General features: G+C 40.6%; 1 protein-coding gene across 3 annotated transcripts in view; it reads right to left on the bottom strand.

Moving 5' to 3' along the window:
• The window catches only part of SLC24A2 (solute carrier family 24 member 2), a 185,742-nt gene that overhangs the window by 90,601 nt on the left and 82,586 nt on the right, over window positions 1-12,555 (bottom strand). For 2 of the 3 annotated variants that reach the window (XM_019517504.1, XM_019517506.1), the window contains exons 3-4: window positions 2,831-2,869; window positions 1,507-1,615 (exon numbers count right to left, since the gene is read on the bottom strand). In XM_019517504.1, coding sequence (XP_019373049.1) covers window positions 1,507-1,615; window positions 2,831-2,869 — 148 coding nt within the window. The remainder of the gene's footprint in view (window positions 1-1,506; window positions 1,616-2,830; window positions 2,870-12,555) is intronic. The other variant, XM_019517505.1, reaches the window with a different exon arrangement.

The raw sequence follows: 12,555 nt of genomic DNA, 5'->3' as shown, positions 1-12,555 counted from the left end.
CTCCTATACAGCCTATAGCCCTCAACATTCACCGCCCAACACACACACAGAGGCAGGCACATATATACATATGTGTGTGTATACAGATACACGTGTGTGTGTGTGTGTGTGTGTGTGTGTATGTACACACCCATAAAAACATGGATATGCATCCGTACAGCCTTTTTTGCATGTGCAGTTGAGTTGGTTTGTTTTTTTGGGTTGTTTTTTTTTAATTAAACCAATGCATGAGTATTAAGGGAAACACTGAATATGGGTAGACTTTCAAAGCATTCCAGTTAAAAGCCAAAAATATTTTACACTTCCAATTTGCAAGTAAAATTTGTGCCTGGATACAAAGAAGCCTTGGGGTGGGAGGGAACACCTAAAAAGACCACTTAAATCCTTCCCTTCTCATTTTGCAAGCATGATTTCTGAAGACATGAACCACATAACTGGAGCATATGCTACACAAACAAATACCTAGGTCTGAACGTTTTAGGTCTGCTTCAGGGGGCTGGAGAGCATACCAACTCATACTCAAGCGTAACCTCAAAATTAGATCAAACCAAATATAAAAAGTTATGTCTTTCCTTTAGAGTAGGTTCTGTTCAACTGGCAGTCCACAGGCTGCATGGAGCCTGTGAGGAGTTAACATGAGGCCTCTGGGTTCCCACTTATGGCTGCTGCCCCTTGTTCCACCTGCAGTTGCCAGTGTCTTGGGATTTCCCCTTCCTCCCCTGCTTCTGATGCCTAATTCAGCCCTGGAGTGTGGGATAGAACAGTATGGCACAGCTCATGGTGCAGGGTGAGCCAGTACCCCAGAATATTCATGTGGCCTGGTGCTGTGAGGAAGCCTGCAGTGAGCTGCAGGTGAGGTAGGATACTGTGCTGCATGAGGGAGGCAAGGGGTGGGGGCCCCACTGATGTGGATGGCGCAGAGGGGTGGTGGGGATGCCTGCCTGTGCAAGAGCATAATGTGGAGCCTGGGGGGCCATGGCCCCTTTTGTTGCAGTCTGTTGGGGTGTGCACCCCTCCAACTACTTAGAATTTGGACAATCCGGTTCTAAAGAATTGCAGAAGTGCAGAGATTATACTGAGCTCTTTGTATATCCATCCAGAGTCAAGACTTCATTATCCCAACACTGCCTATGCTTAATATAACGAATTTGTAACCTATGTAGCTACTTGGGGATACACTGATGTCAAGCCTAGGACATAAAAATGGAAAACACTCAAAAAAAAAAAAAAAGGAAGTAGAAAATTTGATTTTTACATCTCTGCTCATAATGAACTCTATTTAAGGCAGAAGTAGAGAGACAGTTAACATCTATGAAGTATCAACCAGATAGTCCTTATTATTTAGTACTCAAAGTCACAAGTCTTAGTGAGACTGTACATAACAGTGTAAGTGGAGTGCAAAGAACAAAAAGAAACTGACCTGTGAAAGTAATTTAAATAGTAGACAACCTTTTTTTGTGAGGGAAAAGAAAGAAAATGCAACTGAGCATGAAATTATAGGGATACCTTCAGCCAGGGGGTCAAGTGTGTGAATCATAAGTTGAAAGATGCTGTTCCTCATCAAACTATTGTGGAGAGATGCAGAGCTCCCACCTCGCTGAAGCCGTGGCTTGGTCTGAATGTAGAAAGAAAAAGGAAAGGAATTAAGTCTTTTAGTAAGAATGGATCCAGTTACACTGGCTACTTTGCTTCTTAGTAGAGAGGTAGTGTTTGTAGAGCAAGGCAGCATGATTGAAGACACTACTGCCTGATGTGGTAAGTCTGCAGCATAGACATGCTTTGTGAGCTGTAGTCAGCTTATAATGAAAATGTTTCCAATATAACCCAACACATTGTATTAAACAGTATTGTCAGTATAGCCCTTTTCATCACAAAGCATCACTATATCTATTCATCAGCCACTAGGACTCATAAGCAGAACTGTGGAAGTAGTTTCCTGATCCCATATATTTTCATTATTTAACTTTTCTGCATCAGAAAGAATCCAGACTTATCTTTTTTGTAGAACTGTCTAGTTAGGTCCCTAAGGTATGGTATCTCCTAATTTAAAAAAATATATTCCATTACCAACTTCCAGAGATCATGGAAGTGATAGAGTAAACAAGCATAAAGTGACCTAAGTGGCCATATCTGAACAGTCATAGCTTAGTTGGAAAAACCATCATATGCCTCTCTGTCTGTGGCTTTCCAGCACACCTGGAACACAAGGTTAAAACAACAGGTGGTCAGTGAGATTAAAAATATACATGCACACATACACACAAGCATGGAACTTATGTACAAAGACTTTTTTTTGTTTTTTTACATATTTCAATGGGGTTATAAATATACAGGCAATGTTGTTCTGCCTGTGCCTTTAAATATATACTATAATATATTAGCGTCTGCAAAATGCATCTGTAAAGTTCTTACAGAATACAATTCAAGGATGGCACTGATCAAAAAAATAGTGGCTCCTTTGGATTTAAAAAACAAAAAGACAACAGGATCAACAATTTGCAAGGCAAATAAGCCAACAAAACAAAAAAAAAAGAAAGAAGGAAAAAGCCTGGAGGAAATATTTTGGTTTTGATGCAACTTTTCTAATACACATACATGAACCCATGGTGCCTAATTAAAAAGCAAATAAAAATGATAGACACTGAATTCCAGAATGAATCTGTCACTCTAACACTGGAATGCAATTATTTTAAATGTACAGCAGCATATGGGAGGGAGGGAGCCCACTAGCTTATTAAAATTCTGAAGTGTGCCAAAGCAAAGTATGATTCGTCTCACCCACACCTTCTAAAAATAGATGCCAGACACAGATGAACTATTTGCTGCCTACCGTCAGTGTTTGGTCATCCTTGTTCCCAGCATTAGGTGACTGCATTTGTGGGAAGAAAACAAAAGAAAAACAAAACGTGTCACAAAGTATGCACACATTTTCAGAGATGGATTTCAATACAAATAGAAGACAGGTAAATGGCATAAATGTGTGCTGAATGGTGTAGATTCTATGGGCCTCAGTGTGATGTTGTAGCTCTGGAAATACAGGAATTCAAGAATTCTAGAAATGTGGTTGGTCATGAATTATCTGCAAGTTTCATGCATATGATAGTAATTTCTTCTGTTTGGCTGTCATTTGGTTTATTTGCATATGATGGACTAAATCTTGAGGTCCTCACTTTGTTGAGGAAAACTCTCATTAGTTTTAATAAGATTTTGTTAAAATAAGGACTGAATAATCAGCAGAGGTGCTGAGTAGGTGGGGGCCCTGAAGGCCCTGGCCATCCTGAGGAAGAGGGCTGTCACCTGAAATTCATAAAACATTTCACATGTCCATCATAGGCCACCCCTGCTACCCCGGCAAAAATAAAAGTCAGCACCTATGATAGTCAGTATAAAATCAGTAAGGGCTTTAGGATTGGAACACTGCTAATTCCAGTGTCCCAAACAAATATCATGATCCTGATATTTTGAAAACAGCCTATGGGCCAACATTTTAAAAATACAATTTTTGATACTTTCCTGCAAGCTTCAATATACTGCAAGTAGTCAACAACAAACAGTTGGGAGCTGGCAGCATGCCATGTACAAGAATCAAACTCTGGGGTAGATTTTAAAGCCATTTTAGACTACAGAGAAGCTGATTTGTGTTGCAGGGAAATCTGTCACCTTCCTAGGATAATAATGACACAGCAATGACATTCATAGGATGAAGAACTGGGGAAAATTTAAGTCTCTCTGAAGACCAATTAATAGCAATTTTATACTTGTTTTGTATGCCTGGGTTGTTTTACAAAAATAACAGGTATCATAATCAGGTTATGACGCAACAGAATTATGAATTTATAAAACTTTTTGGAAGGACTGTGGTAACATGTGATAGAGTCATACTGTTTTCTTAAATGTGCTGAAGCACATTGTACAAGGAGTGAATTCACCAGATAATCTATAGATAACGACACCCATAGATCAGGGTTGATAAACAGCACACATCAAGCAATCTACCAGTCTTAATGTCATCATTGTTTGGTTATATTCCTTTCTCCAAAAGCCAGAATATATACCGTTTCTCTCCTATTCCAAACTTTCATACAAGTCAACAAATGTTACTGTGTTCTACAAAACACAAGGGAAAATATCCAGCACAATGGGCTCAGCTTTTGATACTTACTGAGATTAACTGTCAGAGCAAGCTTCCTTCTGTTAGCAAATTTAACTTTGTGGGGATTCAACGGAAGACAAACACAAGCAAACATTGATACTGAAGAAGACAATTTCTGTTCCACAAAAAAACAGAGGAAGAACAGGACTCATTTCCCTATGTCAACAATGTCCGCTCCCAAGAACATCAGTTTGTAGAAAAGATTAAGTGAGAAAGGCTACCTTTTGGTAAACTCCTTCTCAAATCAGGTTATATCAGACAATGCAAGAAATCCTTTTGGGAAAAAAAATATATACATGTTTCATGGTTATATTGTGAGGAGATCCCTTATTGGAACTTCAGAAAAGACATTTCTACTCTAAAAAGGAATCCACTGTGCAGATTTATATTTAGAAAGTACTTTGACATATATTGTTAATTCGTGATATTCACATGTATGTGCAAAAACACACATTTCTACACACACAATACATTATTTACGTATTCTTCCAAGGGTTGTTTTTGCTCAACTTCTTTCCCATAAAAGTGAACTTTGTTCATATTGGGTAAAATTCATCAAACCCATTCATCAAATAATTCATATCTGAACAAAAGGATAAGCCCAAGATCTCATTGCCAGTAAAGTGGTTCCTTTGAACCTATTCTGTGAATAAAGTTACCCATGTGTAAGAGTTTAAAAAACAGGGTCCTTAATAGGAATTAGAAAAACGATTTTGTACTTGAAAATACATGGGGTTCATGTCTTGTCTTGTATATTGAGGAAGAGCCTGACCAGAGATGAAAAAATATCACTAAAACCTAATCACCTATGTGGTCTAACCTTGCAAGATGCTGAGTGCCCTCAATAAAATGCGAAATATTGAGTGCATTTCTGGATCAATACTGAGACCTCTCAGCACCTATTCCAATCATCATAGAGACTGGTATTAACTATAAAGGATCAGGCCTAGTGTATATATTAATAAAAATTGTTAAATGAAAATGTGCACATACAGATTTTAATTTGCATTAGGCAGCCTTTGATATAAATAGAAGTTATACATCAGAACAGTAATTATGCCTTAGTTTACCCAAAAATAAAAATACTGAAAGTCTCATATAATTATCACTATTTATATTTCGTGTTTACTTGTAGTTTTCCTGAACTGTGACAATGAAAAATTAAGCCAGTTTTCCTTTTGTTTATAGCCAACTTCACATTTACATTCTTAATAGAACAATATTTGACTTTCACATACTGCAGGGAAATATTTATGTCCCAAATACTTTTTCTTTGGTTTTTTTTCCAATTGTAGAAACCTATTTTTATTAGTCCCAGGGTTTTTACAAGATTATTTAACACGATATTGAAAATTTGCCCCAAATAGTAACTACAAATAACCTGTGATTACATATATATGCATAATGGTATTTATTTTTTTTTTTATTAGAAGGCAAATTTCCTATACAGGGATGTCTGTCCTTATATTGAGGCAATTCACATAGTATCATCCTTTTATATTGAATTTCTCATTCTCTTGCCTTCGCCTTTTAACTTTAACATTACTTGTTTTCCTTACTATGCATACTAGGAGAATGAATGGACCAAAAATCACAAAAATGCTTACCAGACAGCTATATAATCTCGTAGGACTACTTATGAACTTTCATGTGAAATCTAACTAAGATCTAAGTGCTTAGGAATGGTAATAGGGGTTCTGTTAGTTCTCCCTGGCCTAGATTTTGAGTTAAACATTTATCTCTTTTTCTCAACCCAAACAATAATACTGTTGATTCTCAGAACCTCTACTTGCCAGTTCTCCAGTTGGTTCCTGTGTTAAGAATCATCTTGAGAAGTGGGGATGTGAGGTGATAGGGGATAGTGGGATATGAGGAGGGACAGTGGCAGGAGGGACAGCAGTAAAAAGATCTCAACAGGACAACATGGTAGAAAGTGACTGCTTACTAGATCAGCAATTAACAGGTTTTAACCCAACATATTCACTATGACTTCCCCTCAAGGTGTTTGGTATGCAACAATAGTGTGGAAGCAAGGCTGTAACTCTCACAGGATGATGCTTTACTGCACATTACACTGATCTAACGCACAGTAAAGCATCAGTGACTACACATATGCGGGACTTATTGCACAGTAAATTAGGCTAATGCACCAGTTGCTAGTACCAACAAATATAGGTACTAGATTAATGTTGCATTAGCTACTGCACATGCTAACCAGGAGCAATTTGCTCTCATCAGCCTAGGCAGCAGGGGGCTACAGTGGGCAGGGGGAGCTGTCCACAGCTCTGGTGCAGAGCTTGGAATTGCAGCCCTGCTCAGTGGCACTGGCTTGAGGCAATGCCCCATGGCTGAATGGCAGCAGCATCCTGAGCTCTCCCCTCGCTTTGTCTGCTGAGGGGATGGCAGACCTCTCTGTCCCCAGTCCTGGCACTGATCAGCTCCTAGCTTCATGCCACAGCTGCAGACACCTCCCCTCCTGCCTCCTGTGGCCCCCTGCTGCCTAGGCTGACCACTAATCTATTACCTGTATTTGTTGGTACTATCAAATGGAGCATTAGCTTAATTTATTGCACAGTAAGTATCACACACGTAGATGCTGACACTTTACTGCACATTAAGCTAACCTAATGTGCAGTAAAGCATATTGTATAGACATATCCACTGAGCATTGAGCAAAACCATCCTGTCTTATCATACCTCCCATTCATACACTTTGCAATTCAATCTTCAAGCAATTCAAGTTTTTTTCCTTTATGACTTTTCTGGAAAGACCATTCCAAAACCTCATTCCTCTGATAGACTTCATCTTTTAATTTCAAATTAAATTCATCTGCAGCCAGTTTGCAGTCATTTGATTTTATGCTGGTGTTGTTTTACAGCCTAAAAGGTTCTTCTCCACAGGAGTGTTTAATCCACAGACCTGCACAGAAGGCAGTATGAAGACATACAGATCAAGAAAGGGTGCTGTCTCTGAAGCAATTTGTCTGATCCCCTTGGGTTAGTAGAGCAAAACCTTTACCTCCCACTAGTGTGGAACAGATTGCCTTCTCCATATGTGTCTGACTCATCCCATCAGTTAATCTCATTCCATTTCTGTGTCCTGGCCACAAAAGGAAGAAGTCTCTTTCTTTTCTTTTGCGCTGTAAGCAACATTTCTGCTTAAGAAATAAGGAAGGAATATCCTGCTTAACAGGAGCTGAATGATTACTTCTTTCTGATAATTTAGTATAGAATAAATATCCAAGGATATTATAGTTAATTATTTCTCATTATTGTGTTCAAATATTTGGTAATGAAAGGGTATCTACCTTCATTTAACACTTTATACCTTAACCACAACAACAGGAGATTATAACTTATCTAGTAACATGGGAATCTTGGAAGTCTTTACAAGGCCTGTATTTGGTCCCAATCACCAAAGTATCTGAGCACCTGTGAATCTTTCAAGTGCTTATTCTCACAAAACATCATGAGGTAGGGAAGTGCTACTATTCTTGTTTTACAGATGGAAAGCCAGTGTCTAGGTCCAGGGCAACCAAAATACGGTCCACCCACTCCCACGGTGGCAATGCGTGCTGTGCTCCCACCCTCACCTGTGGGATGGCCCTGACCCCAGCCCTGCAAATAGGGGAGTGGTGGCAGTAGACGGGTGGCGGACGGGTGGCAGTGGATGCGGGGGAGAGAGAGGGGAAGTGATGAGGGTGGCAGATGGGGGCGCAGCAACAGGGGAGGGTTGGCAGCAGTGGAGGGTGGGGGGAGGGGAAGTGGCAGAGAGCAGGAGTGAAGTGGCAGCTGGGTGGGAATGTGGAGGCCAGCAGGGGCCCAGGGCAGGATCGCAGGAGCCTGGGCTGGTGGGGCTATGGGATCTACCTGGCTCTATTGCATGGGGCTCTCTGGGGCTCACATGCAGTTCCCAGGTTCTCCGCCCAAGCTACACACCTCAGGGGGGAGCCCCACGTGATGGAGCTGATGGCTCATCCAGTCCTGCTCATTACCACATGCAGGGCATGGAGAACAGCAGGGAGCTCTACATTGCAGAGCTGGGCTGGTTCTGCCCCTCTCTCTGGCAAAGCCCCATGACCTGCATTACCCGCTTAATTGTGCAGGGCTCCCCCCAGTAGCGTGGGGCTTGGGCATGTGAGCCCTATGTGATGGAGCCAATTGACCGGCCACGTGTAGTCCTTGGGGCTCACTGGGACAGCATGCAACCAGGGGGCTCCACCTGCCATGGGCCATAAACACCGCCAGCTGCTGCCATTGGTGGAGGGGCTGTGCAATGGAAGGGGTGTGTTTTGTAAGGGGGGGCCCTCTACACCCCATCATACATGCACACACCCAACACCCACAACACACTCCCTCAGCCACCTTCCCCCTCCACATATCACAACCTCCCCACACACCCACAACCCCCCACAAGCCCCATACACACCCACCCCCACCCAAACCTCCCCACACCCCACATATACACTCCCCCCACACACACCCCTACAGCCCCCACAAACCCCATACTCACCCCCCAATATACAAGAGTAATGCTTCATTTTGAACTATTATGCAATTGAGTCTATATATGCTACACAAACACACACAAAAATCAGGACAAATTTTTTTCTGAAATGAAATTAAAATATGTTATAGGAGATGTTTGATTTTTTGTATATAATTTGTTTTTTTTCTGGTTCCAAGATGGCAAACCCCTTTCCCAAAAGGAGTATTTCCAGGAACAACAGGAGGGACTTCTGGTCCCAAGATGGTCACCAGGGAACACGGCACATGTCAAGAGGTGTAGCTACCCTTGCGGCACTCAACAGCTCATCAAAATTTAAGCAGCTCTCCAGCTGAAATAACTGCCAACCCCTGGTCTAGGTCTTCAAAGCTATTTAAAGATATAGCTCCCATTGACTGAAATCCCTGGGAGTTAGGCACCCAAGTAATTTTTGGGGATATTTGCTCTAGTCACTTGCCCAAGATCACACAAGAGGTTTTGTGGTGGGGTGAAAATTAAATCTAGGCCTTCTACCATGCAGGCCACTGCTCCCTTATAATTTCTATGCATCCCACTTGGACTTTGAGAAAAAAAAGACTATATGCATTGCAATATTGTATTGCATATGCATATTACATTAAACAATTAGTGGCTAAAACCCCAGAAAGAATCAGGGGCAGGGATTGGAACCTATAGATTACCTTGCTGTCTCCATCTCTGTTCATCTTGCTCTCCCAATGAATATTTAATTTAAATGAAAATGGAACAACGTCAGCAGGAAGGACTAGCCTAGAAAGCCCTAAGAGGGCAGTAGGGAGAGCATTTTCCAGAAGCATGGGAAATGTGGGTTTTCATATCCTCTAGCAGAGGAGGGAATTGGACATTGATTGTTCAATGTTTTTGGGAATACGCTTGCCCTCAGGGTCTTGGACAGAATTTGGGGATTTCTCTTTTTCTCTTGTCCAATACATTTTTAATGCATCTGTGCAAACTGAAACTGCTTCACAGCTTGATACCGTCTTAAAGGATGGGCCTGTGGGTCTAGGGCCTGAGTTTCCAAGGGCCTCAAAGCACATCAGCCAATGTGAAAAGAAGTTATGTGCAATATTTTTCCCATACAAGGTGCAGATATTTAGAGGTATAAGATAAAAAGAGAACTAAACCATGAGCAAAAAACAAAAACAAAAACAAAAAAAACACCAACCTGCCAACGTTCAAATATGCAGTTATCTGGATCGTTATATGAATTATGATGTCATAATTCCTAATCTACTCCAAAAATTTACAAACTTTCTCACTGTGGCATAAATAGACCTGGATGGGGAATGTTCTTTTATTCTGCGATTTCAAATCAAATAAAATGCCTTTCCAAAATGTCTTTCCCATGTCCCATGAGAGGATCTATTTGGCACTGGTTTTATCAATAATATGATCTTGCTTCACTCTAATTTCTACATATTTTAACATATTGCCAATTTCTCAAATTTTGCTAATATAGTTCAAAGTTAAGCAACTTGAAGCAGAAGCAGTAAACACAATCAGGTGAAACAGAATATAGTAGCAAATATTACTTTATACAAGATCCCTTTAAAACTGTTCTGAAAAATAGAAAGCTGATTTTTTCCCTTCATTGCTAGCCAAAGGAAAATTCTTATAAATTTGTTTATGTGAGACTACACCAAAAAAAAAGAAAAGAAAAGAAAAGATAATACTATCATTGATTTCTAGCCACTTGGCAAGATTCTTCAAGCCTTCAGTGGTAGAGACTGTATTGTTTGAATACCTGCAATTGTTTCAAATTGTTACTGCACAAAGACATAGTTACATCCACAGATGTGGCTGCTTATTGGTGATAATACTGTCTCTTTTTAAAATTCGTTCAGACCTATCATGTCTACCAGAGGGAAAAAACCCTTCTTTCTTAAGAAGGTTATTTTCAGAAGCAGAGAATTGAAGTTATATTGGATACCTCAAGTAGAATATTTCAGTCAACTAGAAGCAAAGCAGTTGATTTAAAAAAACTTAAAAAGGGCTAGACTTTGTTTCACATTGCTGACTCTTCTTTCAGCTTTCCTTTTGCAGCATTCAGCTCCAAAAAGATGAGTTTTTCTGGTAAAAGATTGTCAGTTTTCCTTTCAGTTTTGGCTATGACAATTTATAATGTTACTGAAGTCCAGCCAGCACACACGCACACAAATAAGTTAATTAGGTACATCTAAAACACTTAGGAGCAAACTGACGCATCCAATAAAAAGTGTTGTCTGTTGTCTGACAGGAAGTTGTACAACACTGCCAATTTCCTAAATTTAGCAAAAAAACAACTTTTGCTGGTGAAGAAAACATTTTACATTTGAAAACTTACAGTTTTGTTGCTACCCCTAACTTCTCTTTCTAGGGTATATTGCCTATCCTGTAAACCAGCCCAGTGTACAACCTCTCCTTTTCTCTTAAAGGCAGGAGAATTGTTTATCAGATCAATCATATAATTCTATTCACTCAGCACCAGAAAAGTGAAGTAAAAAACAACAGACATGAATGCTGTTGTTGGCACAGTATTATAGTAGTGGTCTCAATGTGGAAGTGATTTTTACATCCTCACACTTACTTCATATCTCCCTCTTGTAAATAGGATAAGGCAAATTCCTTTAAGCTCTCAGGCTGTGGCACAGCTCCTGGGATGAAAGGACATCTCACAAGTTTGACATTCGTTTTCTATCATTTTCAATTATTTCCCAAACAAGTGTAGAGTGGGGAGAAAAGATTAATGGTTTCCTGGTAAAGTAAAGAAAGCTAGAAAAGAAAGTCTGTGATGTGCATTAGCTGTCAGAATATGTACGGCACACTGCAACTGAACTTTACCAGAATGCAACTGAACTTTACCAGAACTTTTAATGGAGAGACATAGGTCACATTAGTCTGAAGGTAGGCAGAAAGCAGGGCAGGGTGGCAGGTTGCAGACTAATTGTTTCAGAGAGGTATACACTTTTATAGGTGATTGCCTATTTTGTCAGATACTATGAAGTAGTAGCATTTGATGAAGAAGGCCAGGGCTGATCAACTGGCAGCTTGTAGGCCGCATATACAGCCTGAAATGGGGTTAAGTTGCCGCCTGCTGGGATCCCACCTGGCCACTTCTCCCATTGCTCTGACTGCAACAGCAGCTGCAATCTCTAGACTCCCCCGCCCTCCCGTGCTGCCTCCACCCTAGAAGCAGAGCAGTGCTGTGCAGCACAGTGGACCTGAAGGAGAGTCCAAGTCATGTAGGGAGAGGAGATTGGGGCTACTTGTGCGGGTGGGGGGGATGGAGATTATACTCCCTTGGTGCAGCAATAGACAAGTGCCTGCATATTCATATATTGCAGCAGCAGGGAGATTCCACACGGCGGAGGGATGGGTGCAAAGTGTCCACACCACACACAGCTCAGTGGCTGTGGCTTACCTGGTGTGGTCTGTACAGTGTATGACTCCCACTGTTGTGGCTTCCAAGGAATATAGCCCCCCAAAGCTGAACAGCCCTGAAGCAGACTATCACCTATGAAAGCTTATACCCCTCTAACTCCTTTTAGACTACCTTCTACTTATTTTAATATAAAATATAATAGAGAATATATTGTCGTATCTGGGTTTACCATATTCTCTCACATACAACATGCTCCAAATATAAACCATATCTTGTTTTTGAAAGAAGCTTTTTTTTCAAAATTATGACTGCATAGAGAAGGGACAGAGCTTCATCTTCAGCTGACTCACCCTCCCTTTCTGGTATAACTAAAGCTGAATCCCTAGCTGCTGCCAAAGTTTGGTTTTCATGGATGGTGCTTGTTAGGGTAGTGGAGAACAGGATAAGATAAAAGTGCTGAGGGTCACAGATGCACAGGAAAGGAGTACTTGAAAGAGGAACAAAAGTAACAAGAAT

The sequence above is a fragment of the Gavialis gangeticus genome, unplaced genomic scaffold, assembly GCF_001723915.1.
Source record: "Gavialis gangeticus isolate Ggan-Ray unplaced genomic scaffold, GavGan_comp1, whole genome shotgun sequence".
In the NCBI taxonomy this organism is placed as follows: domain Eukaryota; kingdom Metazoa; phylum Chordata; order Crocodylia; family Gavialidae; genus Gavialis; species Gavialis gangeticus.
The sequence above is the reverse complement of the archived record's forward strand: the minus strand, read 5'-3'. Positions and strand labels throughout refer to the sequence as shown.